The sequence below is a fragment of the Gopherus flavomarginatus genome, chromosome 16 (genome assembly GCF_025201925.1).
Source record: "Gopherus flavomarginatus isolate rGopFla2 chromosome 16, rGopFla2.mat.asm, whole genome shotgun sequence".
NCBI lineage: Eukaryota > Metazoa > Chordata > Testudines > Testudinidae > Gopherus > Gopherus flavomarginatus.
In genome coordinates this window covers 5,391,727-5,410,659 of record NC_066632.1, presented here as the reverse complement: position 1 = coordinate 5,410,659, position 18,933 = coordinate 5,391,727, and the positions used below count along the sequence as shown (strand labels likewise).

Sequence of the window (18,933 nt, the reverse complement as noted above, 5' to 3'; positions counted from 1 at the left end):
TCGAGCCCACCCAGGGATGCCAAGAACTGTTGCCGGCACAAAGTGCCAGAGGCTAAGCTACAGCGGTTTGTGGCCCGGAGTGCGTAGCGCCAATGAACACACCAGGGTGCAGAAGCAAAACAGAAGTTTATTTGAGCTCAAATAAGGTGCGAAGGAGAATGCAATCTCAAATCCTGCATACCTAAAACAAGCAGTTTCTTCCTTTTATATCCCAGTTGTTTACTACAAAACTTTTTCTTGCTACTAGCTGATCTCTCACTCCCCCCTCCTTTCCCGTCCAGCTGCAGTATCTTTTCTCACTCAATCTTTTGTCTTCCCCCTTCCTCCCCCCCTTCTCTGCTGCTGAGACATGTATACAGTATCTTAAAATGGCCTTGAGCATGCTTTAGCCTGTATTACAGCAGAAAACTGACTATTACAACCAAAAACTAACTGCTAACACTACATTTTTGCAGCTATTAGTACATTAAGTTACACTAGGTTACACAAAGTGTTTAACATGGAGGAACAATGGTTCATTGAGGCCTGAGCAGGAGGGCTTCATTGGCACTTGTGATCTTCCACCCTCCCGAGCTACCTAGATTTATGCCTAGTGACACCAACAGTGCCATGATCCCTGTGTGAAAAAGACCCAACCCACATGGCTCTTTGTGGTAGCCATCACACCTTGCATACGTTGAAAACAAACGTTGACTTTGTTTTTCACTGTCACCCCCAGGGCACTTGTTGCTTCCCACTTTTCTCCCTCCCATTATGTCAGTTACTTCTACGTCCTTTCCAGATGTGCTAGTTTGCAGTTTTCTGAAAGGAATCTTGTTCTCTGATCAGATTTTTAATTTCTCTGTGTCCCTCTTTATTTTTTTCCGTCTCAGCTGATACTAAACTCCCCCAATTTCTACACTGATGGGCCTCATAAAAGACACCTTCAACTGTGCGACTGTCAATGTAGATCTAACTGCTGGGCTAATTTCCCCTAGGAGCTGTTGAGGACTTACTGTGGGAGTTGGGTATTTTGTAATTACACATTTACCAATTCTGTCTGGAGTGGTTAGAGCAAGGGCAAGGTGCTCATTTTTATTGTTGTTTCAATAATGAAACTGGATAAGGGGGCAGTGAAGGAGGCTTCTTCTGGCTTTTTTCTCTGCAGAAAGATTAAAACATGTAAATTGTTCGGCTGCTTCTGAGGTGCTGCTAAATGCGGTGATTGTGGAGGGCATGGCGTATTTTACACCAGTTAAGCCAATGGATTAGTTGTGTGAGCATGCTGGCTGAGGAGTCAGTGTGGCCTAGTGGATAGAACTCTGGATAATGACTCAGGAGACATGGATTCTCTTCCTGGCCACGGACCTGCTCTGTTATGATAAGACTTGGGCTAATCATTTCATGTTTGGATTGGAAGCTCTTTAGGGCAGGGGCTTATTTGTCCAATTACTGTATGATCATCAAGAAAAACTTTTCCCAATTGTTTGTTCTCTTTTCTGGTTTGTCCCCAGCAAAACAGAGTAGACATTTACTGTGTCCTGGAGAAGGCATTACAGCAGGACACCGGGAGCCTAGAGAGAAGGCTAGTGAACAAAATAATAACCCTAGCCTTTGACCAGATGAGAGAGAGTCAGGTAAGTTAGTTCTCCTGAGCTACTAATCAAAGGATCCAAAGCTTTAACTAATTAAAACTCTTTTTTTTGGGGGGGTAGGGGGGTAAACTGTATACTGAAATGAAAATGTATTCTTCTGCTAGAAGCCCACACCTTCCTCCACAGCAAAGCCCAGTTCCTAGACAGCACTTGTGCACATGCATAAGATGGAAAACTCACATGTGAAAGTTACACATGTGCTTAAGTGCTTTGCAGGATCAGGACCCGAGATGCATGATATCAGACCACAGAGACAGGCCTATGGTTTCTTCATGAGCACGTCTTTCCCATAGTCTACTAGGGATTTCATTTTTGATACTGATGTTATGTGGGAGGCGCTCTGATACTATATGCGATAAGTGGCAGTATAAACCCTAAGACAGACAGAATCTGAGCTATCTCCAAAAGCAGCAGCATTGGATTTAGAATCTAGTTTGCCAGCAGGAAAACCCATGGAAAAATCTCTCTCTTGTTCCAAAAGGAAGTCAGTCTCCTTTTGGGGGACAGTTTATTCAGGAAAGCTCTCTGAATATCTTTGAAGCTGCCCAGTCTGTGTCTTACTACCTCCTTAGGGAAGGGTGGGGCAAAATATCATGTGACTATGGTGACCAGTCATCCTACCACAAGGAGCTACTAATGAATAGTCTAACTAAGCAGCTTGCAAGCACTCAAAGGCTGAAGATTGTTTTGATTCAATGAATATTTATGACTAATGACTCTATCCACAGAAAGTTGGCTGGGTTCATTCACAACTTATGCACAGAAATAAGGACTTGACTCATCTAAACAACTCTGGCTAGTGCAACCGGCTTCAGTCACCTCAGTCTCTCTCACTCTCTCTCTTTTTTTTTTTTTTTTAGCAAGTAACAAATGAACTTAAAGTGGCAGCTAGTAACACCTTAGTGACGCTGGCTTGCTGCTATTTCAATAATGTGATGTGTGAGCTGCACTGTCATCTGGAACCACCGCAGCTGCCTGAAGAGTTTATTTTAGTTACGCTGCGCAACCTGTCATCAGCCTATGGTATGGTAACTTCCATCTTTTGTTTCAAAGTTATCGTCTTTCATTTAAGGACAGGGGATTACTCTCTCTACCTAAAAATGTTGCAGCTAAACAGAGCTCTGCTTGAGTGTGTGCGTGCGTGTGTATGTGGAGAGACCCCGGATTAACTGCTCTTGCTAGTTCTGGCTTCCAGATCATGAGCTATCCAGACGGCGGTGAAAGCTCTAACTTCTGCCCCCAACTGAAGTTCCCTAGGGATGGGAATGAGTGGAAGATCAGGTCTGGTGGAGCTCTTCTCTACCCCGCTTCCCATCCGGCCCCAGTGCTCTCTGCCCTTACGCTGAGAGTGAGTTGGGCATCGGGCACAGCTGTGCACTGGTGGAGGATTCCCCTCTTCAGGGTGAATCCCCCACTGGCTTTCAATGGCTGCTTTGAAGCCATTCTGCTCTGCTTCTGCAGCGCAAAATGGCCCAGGAGCCCCTAGCATCCTGCCCCACAGTGTTTCTAAGTGTGTTATAAGAAGGTGGAGAGCAGCCGATTATCTGTCTTCCTTCTCTTCTGGCCTTTCTCCGCAGCGCTTAAGTGTATCCCTTTTATGGTCCTGACCCTGTTGTTCATGTCCTACATGCGGAAGTTAGTCAAGGGCGGCAGGATGAGACAAGCATTTTGTGGTGGTAAGTGCCAGAACTTGCCATAGGTGCCCAAAATGGATATTTAGGGGTCTTGGTACAGATTGAAGTGACTGACCAAGTTTGCAAACAGGCCCTGAACTGTGCTCCCTGCCCTGGATTGCACCAGGTGCTGTGTTCCTGGGCTCCCATGGCACTCGGTGAAGTTGAAAGAGCTCCGTACTTTGCAGGAGGCGCTGAGCATTTGTAAATTCAGGCCCTTTATGACTCATGGATATAATTTAAAATAAAGAGACACAAAGACTGAAACTGCTCATCTGCCAGCAATCTCCTGGGGGAGGAGGTGAAGGGAGCAGATTTCAATACTGTACATTTAAAAATCCCATTTCCAACTTCTTCACCCATTCTCTCCCCTTAGATGATGATAAAGAAACTCCTTTCACCCTCTTTCTCTGTCTTCTCTTCCTCTCCACTTCTCTCTTTCTTTGCTTTTCGGGTGATGCTCAGTAAAGGGTTAATCCTGTGCCTTTGAGGTAAATGGGAATTTTGCTATCAAATTCATAGAGAACAGGATTGGGCCCTAATTCTTCTTAGCAAGGACACTAGAGACACCTACCTTTAGGGCAAAGTGCTCCCCACTACCTTCAAATCCCAGTAAAGCCAATGGCTGTTAGGGGCACTCAACATCTTTCAGACAAACTGTAACTCAGGATGAAATCATCCAGTGTTAGGGTTAAATAAAGAGTAACTGCAGAGGACACGAGTCATGCAGAGCAGAGCTGAATTTAAACTGCTTTTTCAACCAACTCTAATTAAGAGGTAACAAGGAAGGGAGAAAAAATTTGTCTTCAAATGATGGTAATTGAAATAAGATTGAGAGATCTGCAAATTAAAAAGCCTTTTGAGAAACAAGACACGGAATGGTGGGAAGCAAAATAGCTCAAAATTGATGTGGGATTTCAGCATCTAGTCCTGAACTAAGCAGTAGCTGCCATGGAATTGTAGTAAACTTTAGGCCTGGGTGTGTTCACTGATAAAGCAAATTCTCCTCATTACTAATATGTCCTTTTCACATTGCCTGTCTTCTCTCCGTCCATGCAGTTCTGGAAGAATGCTCAAGGGCAGTAAATTTCTATTTGAGTAACAGGGAAAAGTGCTCATTCTCCAGAATGAGTGCATCGCAATTCTGCTATCGATTTCTTCCCTTATATTCTCATGTGACCAGCAACTGGCTGACCTGTGAGGAGCCTGAGGTGAGAATTGCTAGTTTTCTAAAGCATTAGCAGAAATTGTAACGTTAAATTTTATGAGTCTAGCACTCATTGTGATGATGACATTTAATGGTAGGTCCTTTTGGATGGAACAGTATGTCATGTAAAACATTTAAAACCCAAACATTTAAAACCCAAACAACATGGAAATTGTACGCAGTGTACATGGATTCTAGTTTTATGCACTAACGTGCAGATGAACACGGGATAGTGGCCTAAATTAATTCCTCCATTCAGCTCCAGTGGAGTTCCAGCAGGGGTGAGTTGGCCTAGAATGCATACTAATCTGGGGAATATCTTACCTGGTATAGTTGTGAGGTGCATTAGGATATAATCCTGAAACCAACCCTACGAGTCCTGGATCTTTACCGGGAAATATTGAGATAGGCCCATTCCTACAGTGGAACAAGGGAAGGTGCACTCACTGGAAGTAGAAAAGGTGTGCCCATTGAATGATATTGAATGAATTCATAGGAACATAAATTCTGTGTCTCATCTATGCAGCTCAAGCAGGCTATCATCAAAGCCCTTGGTCCCATGATGAGTCTCCTGCTACACCAAGAGAAGTATCAGGATCAGATATTTGAACTGATCTCATGGCTCCTTGAGCAATATAAGGAGGATGCTCATGTTATTCACATCACCAAGGTGAGGTACCACTCCTTAAGGTAACTGTCCATGTGTGTGCATGTATGAACTGCGTGAGGAATTTGCTGCCAGTGGGGTTTCCTGGTTTAGACAGTGACTTGTTAGAAAATAAATATCCACACAAGCTCTGGGTTTGTACACGTGATGAGCCAGGCAACAAGATTTGTAGGTAAATGCCTCCTATGAAAAGCATCCTCTGTTTTCTGGGGAGGACGATAAGGAGATAGAAAACAAAACACCTACCCCCCCTCCAAAAAGATCCTCCCACCTTGTGATTTCCCAGTACATCCTGTCAACTCTGCATCTCTCTTTTAGTTCATAGGCTCCTCAGAGTAGGGGCTGCCATATGTTGTCTCTGGTCAGTACCAAGACAACTGTCAATGGTTGAAAATTAATACTAAGGAGACTTGCGAGTCATTGCTTTGGATTATGTAACTAGAAGGGTCTAAAAGCATTGCCTGTCTATTTCATCTCCCATTCTATGCAGTGCTGTTGTAGCCATGTTGGTCCCAAGATATTAGAGCGCCAAGGTGGGTGCGATAATCTAATTAAATATATTGTCTCACTCCCCTTGTCTCTCTATTTCATCTACCCTGAATACCACATGAGCAAGAAGTAAGAGGCCATATTCTGTCTTCAGTGGGGCTACACAGTTGTAAATGAAGTCATGAGACAGCTATAACTTGTTGGGTAGTGATATTTACTCACTGTCTCTGTTGGTTGAAGCTTTCTGGTACAGGGTATGTGGTCACTTTTGGGGTTGAAATACCCATGATTTGGAGGCAACCAATGCATCATGGACTTGTTTGATAGCATCAGGCACTACACAACTGCTTCAATATAGTACAATCTGTAGATGGGCATCAGAGACAATCCGGAAGCTTGATGAAGCAACAAAGGAGAAAAGTGTTTAGGATGCAGGAAGGAGAGGACAGATTTCAGAGAGATCTAGATCACTTGGTAACTGGGCGCAACAAAGGTGCATTTAAATATGGCTGAATGTAAATGTGAGCATCTAGGCACAAAGAATGTAGGCTATACATACATGATGGGAGATGCTGTCCTGGGAAGCAGTGACTCTGAAAAAGATTGTGGGGGTCATGATGAATAATCAGCTGAACACGAACTCATGCTGTGGCCAAAAAAGCTGAAAAGCATAAAAAGGGGAATCTCAAGGAGGAGTACAGTGGTTGTTTTACTTCTAAATCTGGCACTTGTGTGACTCCTGTTGGAATACTGTGTCCAGTTCTAGTGCCCACAACTCAAAAAAGGTGTTGATAAATTGGAGAGGATATTGAGAGAAGAGCCACAGTGATTACAGGATTAGAAATCCTGCCTTACAGTGGTAGAATCAAGGAACTCAATCTATTTAGTTTAACAAACAGAAAGTAAAAGGGTGTGTGATGGGGTTTATGTACCCCACATTGGTTCAGCCATGGCCCCTCATCTCTGCTGGGCATGCTTCAGCTGGAACCAGGATATAAGAGAGCTGCTTGGCTGAGTCTGGGATGGCTGCTGAAGGGAGCAGAGGTGCATTGCAGGCTCCTGCAGAGAGACTGCCAGTGCTCCAGGATTCAGAGGCCAGCCGGACTGTGGCTGCAACCAACGACCCCCAGCCACCCAATGCCAGAGATGGAGGAGAGACCACAGAATCCCTGAGTGGGAAGTACCCTAGGTAGACTAAGCACTGATCCAGTTGAGGCACTGGGCTTTGACTTGGCATGTTTTGGAAGGATCCTCGCTGATTAGGTGGCAGATACCCCTGTGACACGACCGGACCCTGGGCTGGGACCTGTGAAATAGGTAGGAGCCAGTGGAGAAGGGCTGGTCACTAGGCAACACTTCCCTGCCACAGAAGGTGGTTCTAATGACTCTGGCCACTAGGCCATGCTGCCATACCTAGAAGGGGAGCCCTCCTAACTCAGGCTGTTGGGCCGTGAACTTTCACCGAAGGGCTGCTGCGCTGATCCCGACCATTAGGCTATGCTGCCCTAGGAGCCAGGACTGCTGCGATGGCTAGAGAGACTAGGCCAGCTGGGCTGCCTGAGATCTACTTCATTTCCTCCACAACCTGGTACCACCCTGACGGGGTGGACCTGTCCTGTGACAGGGTGACTTCATGACAGTCTATAATATCTTACATGAGGGACTCATGTTTTATAACGGGCTCTTCAGTCTAGCAGAGAAAGGTGTAACTTGATCCAATGGCTAGAAACAGAAAGGAGACGCATTCAGACTGGAAATTTAGTGTCCATTTTTAATGGTGAGATAATTAACCATTAGAACCATTTACCAAGGGCCGAGGCAGATTCTCCCTCACTGACAGTTTTTATATCGAGACTGGGATGTTTTTCTAAAAGCTCTGCTCTGGGAATTATTCTGGGCAAGGTCTGTGGCCTGTGTTATACCAGAGGTCAGACTAGATGATGGCAATAATCCGTTCCGGCCTTGGAATCCACGAATCCCCTGAATCTGCTTTAGTCACTATATGTTGCTCTTGTGTGTGCCACCATCTGACTTTCACCCCCTGTTGCAGAGTCTGAGCCAGCTCTTGGAGGTCTCTGGTGAATATAAGATCCCTCTCCCTAAGAGGAAGTTTCAAGCCATCTGCAGTGCTCTGCACAACCAGGTGAGGGGTGGTTTTGCTTGGATCTGAAGCATATTAACAACCAAAATCTATTGAATGATAGTGTAAAGGCTGGGGACCGCTTATGCCCTCCTGATTTCTGCAGGCTCAAGAGTAAGCAGGTAGTGGTCTCATTTTCTTAGCTAATGTCCAACTCAGTTTGTAAAGCAATTTTACCATAAGCCGATTATCAGAGGGAGTCAGAGTTGTACAGTAAACATTGTGGCTTTTCTTGATTCGATGAGCTCTGCTGTTCAAAACACTTTAGCTTCTCTCATCTAAGGTATTGGACATTGTGTTTGATTCTTGCTGTGCATTCAGTACCATCCAGCTGGGGTTCAGACCTCTAGTTGGACACGTAGGAAGTGGAAGCTTAGAAATTAATCGAACCTTTTCTTTTCAATTGCTTCTGATTAGTTTTTCTTTGACCATTTCCCTTCTTCCCACAGATCTGTTCTCAAGCTGAGCCGCTCAGCCTGGAACATCACCCAGAGCTGGTCTATTGTATAGTTCAGCTAGGTAAGAGGAAGAGACTCTGAGTTACACAGTGGTTTCCTTGTAACTTCCTTTGTAAGGTATGGTAAGAATAAGAGTTCTGTCGTCAGTGAGGACGTGATTTCTTGCCTTGCAGCCCGTTCTTCTCTGGAGGATCTGATAGCCTTTCTGCGCTCGCAGCTGAAGGTTGAGAATGAGGCTGTTCGTGTGGCATCTCTGAATCTGCTCAGAGCTATTGTTGGTGCTGACTGTAAGTAACACAGGAGCAACTGTGCCAGCTGCCCTCTTGGCCGACATGCTGAGCGTTGAGTTGGGGACATCCAGGGCAGGGCCGGCTTTAGGAAGTGCGGGGCCTGATTTGTGGGGCTTGTACTCACCGGGAGGTGCCCTGAGACTTCGACTGCACTTCAGCGGCGGGTCCTTCACTTGCTCTGAGTCTTCGGTGGAACTTCAGCAGCGGGTCCTTCACGTGCTGCCGAAGACCCGGAGCGAGTTTAGGACCCACCGCCAAAGTGCCAGCGAACACCCAAAGCGAGTGCAGGACCCGCCGCTGAAGTGCCGCCAAAGACCCAGAGCGCTGCTGGGTGAGTAAAAATTTAAAGGGCCACTGGGAGCGGGGTCCTGTTATGTGCGGCACCCTCTCAGACACGGGGCCTGATTCAGGAGAATCAGAGGAATCGGCCTAAAGCCAGCCCTGATCCAGAGCTAAAAGCATGAGCTACTATAGATTGAGCTGAAGAACCAAGGCTTTGTAGGCACGGCAGGGCTGTAACAGACTCATCGCCTCTGCAAATGGGGCACAGAATCTCCATAACACACAGTCAACAGTGATCTGGGTATCCACTAAGGGGCTAAATTCTGCCCTAAGTTACCCCCCTATGGCCACACAGAAATCAACAGGTTCAACTAAGTGCTGAATGTAGCCCAAGGTATTTTTCAACTTGAGATACAGAAGTTGACTTGAGGCTAAAGCACAGTAACAATAATCAAAAATAAAATAATACCTCAGACTCAATAATCGTCAGTATTAGACACTGTAGACTAGATTCTGAGTTCTGTTATACTGTGTAAACACAGATTAACCTCAGTCTATCTAATTCTTTTATTATTATTTCCATCATGGCAGTATGATGGCACTATTTATAGAAATGGAATTACTTTAGATTTATGCTAGTGTAATTGAGAGCAGAGTCTGGTCCTATGTTTTCCCCACTGATTCTGTGTATGAGAGAAGCTTGGTACTATTCTTAAATGGGGCCTTTTGAAATCCAGGATTAATTCCAATGTGGAAAGTGAGTGTGTGGAACAAAGAAGTACTGTACACCTCTCCTTATCTTTCAGTGCCCGAGACAAGACTGAAAAAGTTTCTGATTGTGAAGGCAGTGAAATCCACTCTGGGTGATCAGAATGCTACGGTAAGAGTGTGTGTGGAGCAGTGAAATATTTCAATTTTTTTCAATGATATGGGATGAATGGACATCTGAGTGGAGCTTTCATTCAGATCCAGAGGAGAGACTGCAGACTAGAGAAGGCATGTCATTCTCCTGCCTGTGTTAAATGGATTCATGTTTATAAGCCAAGGAGATCAAATCAAAAGCATAAGGACTCTCATATCCTATCTCCGATTTCAGGCAGAAGGGATAACAATAACTCATGTGTGTCATCTCTACCCTTGCAGGTGAGGACGGCAGTTCTTCATTTCATCCGGAGGCTGCTCAGCTCAGAAAGTGTGGAGAATTGTGCAGCGTGGGAGATGGTAGCACATGTTTTCAGGGAGTTCAGTGTATCCACCAGCAAACTGGTAAGGAGAGTTCTTAGCACTTAGGACTGGGTCCTACCATTCTTTCATGCTGGCTGCTCCCCTTGCCTTCAGTGGGAGTTTTGACTCAAGGACAACTGGACTGAATGATTAGAGCCAGAATCTGATCAGTTATATTGGTGTAAAGTCAAGGTAACTCCGCTGACTTTAGTGGCGTTACTCTGGATTTATACTAGTGTTACAGAGATCAGACTCTCACTCTGGGTATTTACATCTACCAGAGTCATCTAGGTTACTCAACCCTCTGGTGAGTCATTGAAAATTCTGAAAACACCATTTTTCAGTGAAATATTCTAGTACAAGGAAGCACATTTCTTTGTTTGAAATAGACTCTCCAGAGAACATAATGATGCCCAATTCTGTGGCTGTTGAAGCAAACGTAAACTATCAGCAAAACACAGAGGTTATGCAGGTTGCATCACAGACTGTCAGGAGACTGGAAAAGCTTGCTGCATATTTCCCTCACTACATGCTCTCATCTACATGTACTAGTTTAAAAATATCTTCAATCCATATTTCTATCCATGGACACAGCCAGGGGCTCCAGACACTTTGGGCTCCATGATTGGAGCCATGATCTGTATTAACATAAACAGTTCAACTTTACAGTCAGTTGTTGAAGATCTTAGCTCTGCTTGGCCCCTTTTCTACAAAGTTGGAGCTTGTGGCAATACTCTCCAAGGGTCTTTTTCTCTCTCTCACACACACACATGCACCCATCTTAAGGAAGGCTGCTTTTTCTCATTGGGCCAGTTTTGCTCTCCTTCAAACTAAAATCAGTAGAGTCAATCAATATTTAGTCTGGTGTAAGTAAGAGGAGAATTAGGCCCGTTGATAGAATCACACTCACTACACACGAAATGACCAAGCTGGTTGGGGCATCAGAACAAACAGAGTGGATCCCCCTGGTTCTGCATATTGATTCCCACTGAGCAGAGTCTGAATGTTTTTCCTCAGAGATAAAAAGATGAAACAGTTTTCCAAATTTAAAGAAAATTAACCCTGTTGGGGAAACTCTTTTGTGTTCAATGAATCATTCCCTTCACTTGAGGGTTTTCCTAAGCCTGGGATATGACCCACCAGTTAGGAGTTTCTATTATTCCCTTCCCTTCAGATGGTTGTGCACTTCCAGTGCAATATAAAAGCAGGCATAGGTCAATGTTCAAGATGGCTTTGTAAGAGAAGGACACTGATTCTCTAGCCAGTGTCTTGCTACTAGCTAATAAGTTCCATAGAGCTATCTCACAGCAGGGTACAACACTTCTCACCCAGGCTATTCAGGAAGAAAACACTATCCAAACCCTGTGCATTGACATCCTGCAATGTCTGGACACCTCAGTCAGTGGAATGACCCAAGTAAGTGACCTGTTGCTACTGCTTCTTGAAATAGGGACATTCTTCCTTACATTCTTTGTACTTCCCCACAAGGAAGCTTTTTGCACACTCAGCATAATGGAGGAACAGTATGTCAAATTCATGTCAGGGATGGTGTGACCCCTTCATCATGGAGTAAGTGGTTCACATTAGAGAAAAGATAGAAAGCAATTTAACTGGAAGAAATCATGTTGCAGAGATCTTCTCTTCATTCTTTCCACTGTCTGAGTGCAACTCCCCCTTAGATCCTCCATGAATACTTCTGATCTTTAGATTTGGTGATCCTGGATTTGAACAGATCTTAGGGCTGGGAGTGTGCCTTATCTAGGTCTGTAAAGTTCTGGGTGAGTTGATGGTGCTATCTAAGTAGCTCCATAATGCTGTAATGCAGGGAAGGAGGATTCATCTTTGGGTGAGAGCCAAATTGCTCACCAAAGAAGGCAGTGTATTTAAAAGACAGAGTGAGGGGGCACCAGACAGGTAGAGTGAGATGATGGGAGGAGAGAGAGATGAGGTGATAGGTAAGGGAAGGGTCAGTGATGAATAAAAGGAGAAGCTACATGAGAGGGAGGGATTCAGACAGCAGGATACTGGAGGTGGGGGAATGGAAATAGCTGTGTACTGAACAGTCTCGCTCTTCTCTGCAGGTGCTATGGCCAAGGCTTCTAGAATATGTGGTGCCAGCTGAGTACACTGGCACTTTGAAGCCTCTCTGCAGATGCCTTAGGGAAGTGGTTGAGAAAAAGCAGCAGGAAGGAGAAGAAGCTGCTTGCCTCGACTACGGTGGACCAGGTTTATAACAGAAACTCTTTCATTTATTCTCTCCAAGCACACTGTGAAATGAACAGGTTCAGTCTGCTCCAGTTCTCTCATCTGCAATGAGAAGGCTAAAATGAATGAGGAATGGTCTTGTGATTGCAACATGGCCATGGGAGGAAGCTAGGAAATGTGGGTTCTGTTCCCAGCTTGCCACCAAAATTCGGATGTGACCTTGGGGAAATCACTTGATCTTTCTCTCTCAGCTTCCCCGCTTGTGACATGAAGGAGTAATTAATGCCAACCTGATAGAGGTGCTGTGAGGCGGAATTCATTCATGTCTGTAAAGCATTTGGAGAAGCTCAGACTGAAAGCACTATGGAAATGCAAGTTATGATCAGCTGCATTCAACATTGGTGGGCACGTTGGGAATGGCTAGGTGAATAACATCAGCAGGACTCTCTGAAAGCCTGGCAAAATTAATGATATTCTCTTTCTTTCCCTAGTGAAACTCCCTACACCCCAGGGGCTGCTGGCACGACTCCTGGTGAGTAGACCATGAGAATAGGTTTTCTGCGGAATATGAAGTGGGACAGTTAACTATATAAAAATGGGTTTTCTAGCCAGATGCTTGTAGACAGGCTGAGGAATGTGTATGATTGGATCCCTCTGTCTCTACCCTCTCCTGAGACACACTGTTCTGGATCCTCGCACTAGCTAGAATGCTTTCTTCTTCAGGAAGGCGCTGCAGTAGAATCAACAACTCTATTGTATGGTCTCCACAATGAGAGAGTCTGAGCTATTCTCTCCTTCAGGAACAAACTGGTATTGTGCTGACAAAACTTAGCCTGTTCTTTCTCTCTCATTGGCAGGTAGTAGCCTCATCTCCTTATGCAGGAGAAGGACACGGATGTGCTGCCTTGCACTTACTACAGGCCCTGCACCAAAATATCCATGCAGCAGTGGGTGAGATGTGGGTAGTAAAGATCCCATCTCTGGTGCAGTACATTGAAGGTAAAGCGCTAGTTAGGAGAAGTGCGGTCCATGGAGAATAGAAGGGAAGCCAGAAAATGCAGCTTCGTATGGTCATGTGTTGTGCCATTCCAGTTGCAGTATGTGGGAACAGTGGGGAATTGAAATTGGGCTTCTAGGCCTTCACTTTTCCTTCATCTGGATAACTATGAACCACTGGGGTAAATCCAGAGTTGATCCACTGAGGCCAATTCAATCTGGGCAGAATCAGGCCAGGAAGGTTTCAGCTGAATGGAAATTTTACAGCAGTTCCCCCCACACCTATGCTAGGTTAATGTTTGGGAAGGTAAATTAAGTGTGAAGCTGGAGGTTAGTGAAATATTTTGGGGTTACATATATAGTCTGATTTTGCAAACTGAATTTTTCTGAAAATTAACCTCCATGTTTACTTTCAAGGGTGATTCAATTAAAAACCCCAGAGTTTTTCTTTCTGTAAGGAAACCTGAGTCATAAAAGTTAGGTTGGCCAAGTGGGTGCCCTATGTAGAATCTAGATACTGGGGGCCTAATAATGTCTTTCATCAATTTTACAGTGGTATGAATCTATTGACCTCCTCAGTCAGTGTAGGCTGTGTCTACACTATGGGGTTATGCCAGCAAAGCGCCAATGATGTAGCTCTGCCAGTATAGTCTCTGTGGAGTATGACAGACCCTACGTGGAGCATAACCCGATGTGTTTCTGATGACTGTCAAGCCCCACAATATTCAAGTGGGTTTGATATTCAAAAAAAGATTTAAAAAATGAGCTGCCTCTTCCCTAGTGGTTGTTGCTGTACAGAGTCTCCAGTACCACCTTGTGCCGACATTAAAGAAGGGTAGGTTAGAGCTGGACATTCAGAAACAGGGCTAGATTCTCAGCTGATGTAAATCAGTATAATTCCATTGACTTCAGTGAAGCTACACCGATTTACATCAAGTTAGGATCAAGTCCAGAATCTCTTCTTATACAGGGAAAGTTTGTTTTCATATTAAGCCCAGTCTTCTGATGTGCTGAACAGTTTTGTGAGATGCTAAGTACTCTCAGCTCCCATTAAAGTCAACAGGAATTGGGAGTGCTCAGTATCTCAGTCCTGGTGGGTTGACTGGCCCTGAATAACAATGCCAGCAGGGTACATAACATGATACTTTCTGTTGGTCCAGCAAAGAATGTTGGAGTATGTCCCATTTAGCCTTGAAAACCCAGGTATGTTACAGCTTGGCAGAGCAGGGCTTTTCGAAGGACTAACTCCAAAGGAGATTCCTGGGACGACTCTTCTTGCTAACCTAGGTGACATTATTGTTTTGCCTCCTGCTTCATAGGAAAGACAGAGAATTCCCTGGATTGTGTGCGGTGGGAGCACATGCTGCTTCAGGTACAAGACGCCTTTCAGCTGTATTGTCACAGCCCTCCCTCCCCCCTCCAAATGTATCAGCTGGGGAACATATTAATGATAAACTGTTCATTATAAGCAGAGCTGGTCAAACCATTTCATTTTGTTCCGTGAAAACTGGCCTTTTTCATTTTCATGGGACACTTTCAATTTTTTTTTTTACACAAAATAAAACGACCACAACCCAAATGGAAAATGTTCAGTTTTTTGAAATGGAAGTTGATGTTTTGGGTCTTTTTTTCATTTGCTTTCCTGTTTGTCTCCTTCCCGCTGCCCCTGCACCCCCGGCTTTTTCAGTCACAAAGTGGAAGAGGGGAAGAAAGGCCTGGGGACGAGGGACAAAAGAGAAGGAAAGGGGGAAAACAAAGAACTGAATAATTGGTCATTTTTGATTTTGAAAAGCAAAATATTTTTGTTTCTTTCACTTTTCATTTGTGTTGAAAAATCAAGAAAACAAAAAAATTCCACTTGTTTTGTGAAATGAAGTTACCATTGTTCAACCATCTTTAGTTATAACTAACTCCTGTGTTACCCCTGGGAACAACACAAAACTTAACCAGAAAACCAACATGCTCGTGGTGCTAATGCACCACTGGGGGACATCCTAAAGGATTCTTTTTTTCTCTTTGCCACTCAAAAGAAAATTTGCTATGAGAAACCCAAAAAGGAAAAGAGACAAGACAGGGTTTGGTGACTGTATCTCATGGAGAAGCCTTTCTGGTCAGAAAGAGCAATTTACAGCCTCATATAAATCCAGACAAGGAACATTTTTATGGTGAGTGCTGAAAATGAAAGGAAGGGACCTAGTGACAAATACACCCCAGAAGGTTTGGAGTTCCATTTGGGGTTGGATTACACTCTAGAATTTCCCATTCCAGATCCCAGCATTATTTGAAATTCTTTGGGCTAAAAAATCAAATCAGATTAGGTTTTCTTATGAGGTTTCTGATATTTCCTGGCTGCTGTTCAAAATTCAGGCCTGAAACAGCAAAGCGCTGAGAGTTACTAACCTCTGGCTGACTTCAGTGGGAGTTGAGGGTGTGACCCCAGGTCCTTTGGGTGCCCACTGACTTAGGCCACAGGATTCCCAGGATCTGATCTCTATATAATCAAAGGGTGTCATGTAAAGCCTTTGCTGGATACCTGTGCCACACGGCTCATCATAATCATTGCACAGTGACTGGATGGAGAATATATAAGATGTTATGGTTGTGTACTGAAATTGATGCTTTTAAGGTGCGTGAGTTGAGGCTGGTCACCAGAAAGTGATAAACAAGTTTCTTTCAGGCCAGAGATGCTTATCTGCCTGAATGGCTGTATGTAGACAGAATAATTATTCACAGTGGATGCTAATCAACAGAGGAAAATTCTAATCAAGTGATTGCGAAGTCTCCAGAGGAGATTTGATACAAGAAAAACAAACAAACAATTGGGGGTAAGCTGTTTACAAGTGAAGACAATGGATGCTTGGAACTCTTTCTGGAGGTCCAGAGGTATCCGGCACCAGGTATCCTTCACCTATTGGACGAACTGCCAGCTGGCTTGTCTTATGAATGGAGGATCACCTTTGGTCTGGGTGTTTCATGCTGGGAGAGAGATTTGGGGGAGCTATCCTTTGTGAGACAGGGGAATGTTTGGTTATCTAAGTATAAGCTCTACAAGTGTGTTATGATTTTATTTTGACATAACCATTTGTTTGCATTAATTTTACTTGCTCCTTCTCAACTCTCTGATCTTTGTGAATTGAACTCTGCCTGTTTTCACTCTAAATGTATCTAAGTGTGTGAAATGGAGCGGTGACTCTGAGGTGAAACTGGTAAGGTGGTCTGTAGCAAGCCTATGAATTCTGTGAGTATCCAGTGGAACAGGCGCTGGACATTGTGGGGCTGCAGAGAGGGCTCGGCGGTTGGACTGTAGTGATTGCTTATCTGTGGAAGGACAGTGGAATCTGGATGGGGTGAGAAGGGCATGTTTGTGTTTCCTGTGACTGGCAGAGCACAGAGAAGGCTTCCTCATGCTAAGGGCAGGTGGTAGTGAGGTACCACACAACCCTGCGGACCCTCGGAAGGTGGCATAAAGGGTCCAGAGCACTTCAGAGAAGGTGCCTGGTCCTTTGTAGTCCAGGTCCCTTTGTTCAAAGTTTATTAGACCCATCCTCCATCCACTATAAAATCACTCCTCAATGGTCAGATTTCTTGGCTCCGTCTCATTCTCCAATTCACTGTCCATCTGGGTTTGGGGACTGAGAGGAATCATCAGGCAAAGGTTAAAGAACAACAGCAGAGGAAGTCTGGGTTGTCGATGTTTATAGTTCTCAATGGGGAAATAACCTTCCCATGACACCTGAATATTGGAAAGTTTACAAGAGAAAACAAGGAAGAAAAGAAAAACACCAAACAAATAAACAAACAAACCCCACAACAACCCCCAAATTTTTGCAATTAACCCTCTGCTTTAACTCTTGTTTTACACTCAGTTCCTAGGAACATCTCTGGAGATGATAGACGACAGTGCCTGGAGCAGGCAGATAAGCCTTGAGTTTAGCCAGCAGATGGCCAGCTATACCAGCCCCTCCCATGAGAAGGTTTGTTCTCTGTTAAGGCTTAGTTTCTAGTTAATTTCCCTTGAAATTCTGAGTGGGGGGCTACCTAAGGCTTCTCTCAAGGCCTCATTACTTTATATTTTATTCTGCATAACAAATTTGTTTTTACTTGTTGCCTGCTCTCTTGCCCCCCTGCCCTTCCAATATTTGCATGGACAGGCTGCTTGTCTGTGCTGCATTGTTGGTTCTCTGGCTGGGCTAGCTGATGGGATGTTTCTGCAGTATGGGTGCTTGGACTTGGCTATCTTGTTCTTTCCTGAGTGTTGCTGAGCTGGGTCTGTACTGACAGACACGTTGTGTTACTGATATCTCGGTGCTGGTCTCTTTCTTTCAGAGTTTCCTGTATAAGGCGCTAGGAACGTCCTTAGCAGTTTGTAAGGACCTGGTCCACGTTAAATCACAGCTTCATCAATTTCTGAGAACAACAGATTATATGGAAGTCCCTGAGAGAGAGGTGAGGACTCTGTCCCTCTCCCCACTTTACCAAGTAATCCCTGAATGCTCCCTGTGGAGCTCAGCTCTGAATTGACCTGGGACAGATGCCATTTCACTTCATAGCCTCTTTATTGCTATTTCACTCAGCCCCTGCTCCCCATGTGTCTCACGCCTGACTGGCGCTTTACACCGCTTCAGGTGAAAGGAATGGACTCGTGGGTTAGATCCTAACCAGTATTTTTCTTGGGTGACAGGGAGTCATTTCCATCCTCGCATTCTCTGCTGAGAGCCATCTGGACCTCACCCTGAACGCACTTCAGGAGTTTGGGGCTGCAATGAACAAAGTTAAGATTCCTGGGTTCATCAGCCGCCTGAAGGTAAAGGAGCCAGGGGTTTCTCTCCAACTTCCTCTCCCTCTAAAGCAGGGGCAGCAGCCCTGGGGTAGCGTCTCCTCTGGTCAGCTAGCTTTGTCCCCCAGTGTATGCGTTCTATGTGATGCCTGCAGTTAAACAGAGAAGAGCACAATCTGGAGCTGGGGTTCTCTCAAATGATTTTTATCATCTGACGTCCCATGGCTTGAGCGCCCCTCCCATGCACAATGTGAGGGAACTACCTCAGTGGCTTGCATGGAAAAGCATTTAAGGTCTTTTTAGCGTTTTTTAAATCCCAGTTAGCAGCTGGAAATGAGGAGGTGTTGCAAGCAACATGTGGCCAAGCAACCTGCTTTAGGTAGACCACCAGTGGTCTATGGATGACAGTTATGGAACATCTGATTTAGAGCAGTGGTTCTCAACCTGTCCAGATTAGTGTACCGCTTTCAGGAGTCTGATTTGTCTTGTGTATCCTAAATTTCACCTCACTTAAAAATTACTTGCTTACAAAATCAGGCATAAAATTATTAAAAAGTATCATAGCACATTATTACTGAAAATTGCTTATTTTCTCACTTTTACCACATAATTATAAAAATAAATCAACTGAAATATAAATATTGTACTTGCATTCTTCGTAGTCTGCTGTAAAACTAGGCAAATATCTAGATGAGTTGATAAACCCCTTGGAAGACCTCTGCAGACCCTTAGGGATACACAAGTAGCCCTGGTTGAAAACCACTGATCTAGAGGCTAGAGCAGGAGACTAGGCCTCTGGGCTTCCACTGCTGGCTCTGCCATTTACTCACTGTGCAGCCTTAGGCAAGACATTTAGCACCTGATCTTGTACCCACCGGTGTCAATGACTAA

At 44.6% G+C, this 18,933-nt stretch overlaps 2 protein-coding genes across 7 annotated transcripts in view; both read left to right on the top strand.

Moving 5' to 3' along the window:
* The first annotated feature begins 1,497 nt into the window (after nucleotides 1–1,497).
* LOC127035282 (maestro heat-like repeat-containing protein family member 2B) lies at nucleotides 1,498–13,356 on the top strand. Of its 2 annotated transcripts, XM_050924985.1 has the most exons (14): nucleotides 1,498–1,616; nucleotides 2,495–2,657; nucleotides 3,212–3,310; nucleotides 4,367–4,518; nucleotides 5,041–5,184; nucleotides 7,721–7,813; nucleotides 8,260–8,329; nucleotides 8,442–8,555; nucleotides 9,647–9,720; nucleotides 9,984–10,106; nucleotides 11,397–11,480; nucleotides 12,146–12,290; nucleotides 12,761–12,801; nucleotides 13,127–13,356. In XM_050924985.1, the coding sequence occupies exons 1-14, from the start codon at nucleotides 1,602–1,604 to the stop codon at nucleotides 13,307–13,309; spliced, it is 1,500 nt and encodes a 499-aa protein (XP_050780942.1). In that variant the 5' UTR covers nucleotides 1,498–1,601; the 3' UTR covers nucleotides 13,310–13,356. The 2 variants fall into 2 exon arrangements, with proteins under 2 accessions (XP_050780942.1, XP_050780943.1); XM_050924986.1 differs by lacking the exons at nucleotides 11,397–11,480; nucleotides 12,146–12,290; nucleotides 13,127–13,356.
* Nucleotides 13,357–14,610: 1,254 nt separating this feature from the next.
* The window catches only part of LOC127035279 (maestro heat-like repeat-containing protein family member 2B), a 108,631-nt gene continuing 104,308 nt past the window's right edge, over nucleotides 14,611–18,933 (top strand). For all 5 annotated transcript variants that reach the window (XM_050924973.1, XM_050924974.1, XM_050924975.1 and 2 more), the window contains exons 1-4: nucleotides 14,611–14,637; nucleotides 17,132–17,239; nucleotides 17,592–17,711; nucleotides 17,947–18,069. In XM_050924973.1, the coding sequence (XP_050780930.1) occupies nucleotides 14,626–14,637; nucleotides 17,132–17,239; nucleotides 17,592–17,711; nucleotides 17,947–18,069 (363 nt within the window). In that variant the 5' untranslated portion in view covers nucleotides 14,611–14,625. The remainder of the gene's footprint in view (nucleotides 14,638–17,131; nucleotides 17,240–17,591; nucleotides 17,712–17,946; nucleotides 18,070–18,933) is intronic.

What these genes read in the sequence shown, in the direction of transcription:
- LOC127035282 (XM_050924985.1), top strand. An exon ending in CAACCTGTCATCAGCCTATG is followed by an intron (nt 2,658 to 3,211) that starts GTATGGTAACTT and finishes CTTTCTCCGCAG; the next exon opens with CGCTTAAGTGTATCCCTTTT. An exon ending in TGGGTGATCAGAATGCTACG is followed by an intron (nt 9,721 to 9,983) that starts GTAAGAGTGTGT and finishes CTACCCTTGCAG; the next exon opens with GTGAGGACGGCAGTTCTTCA.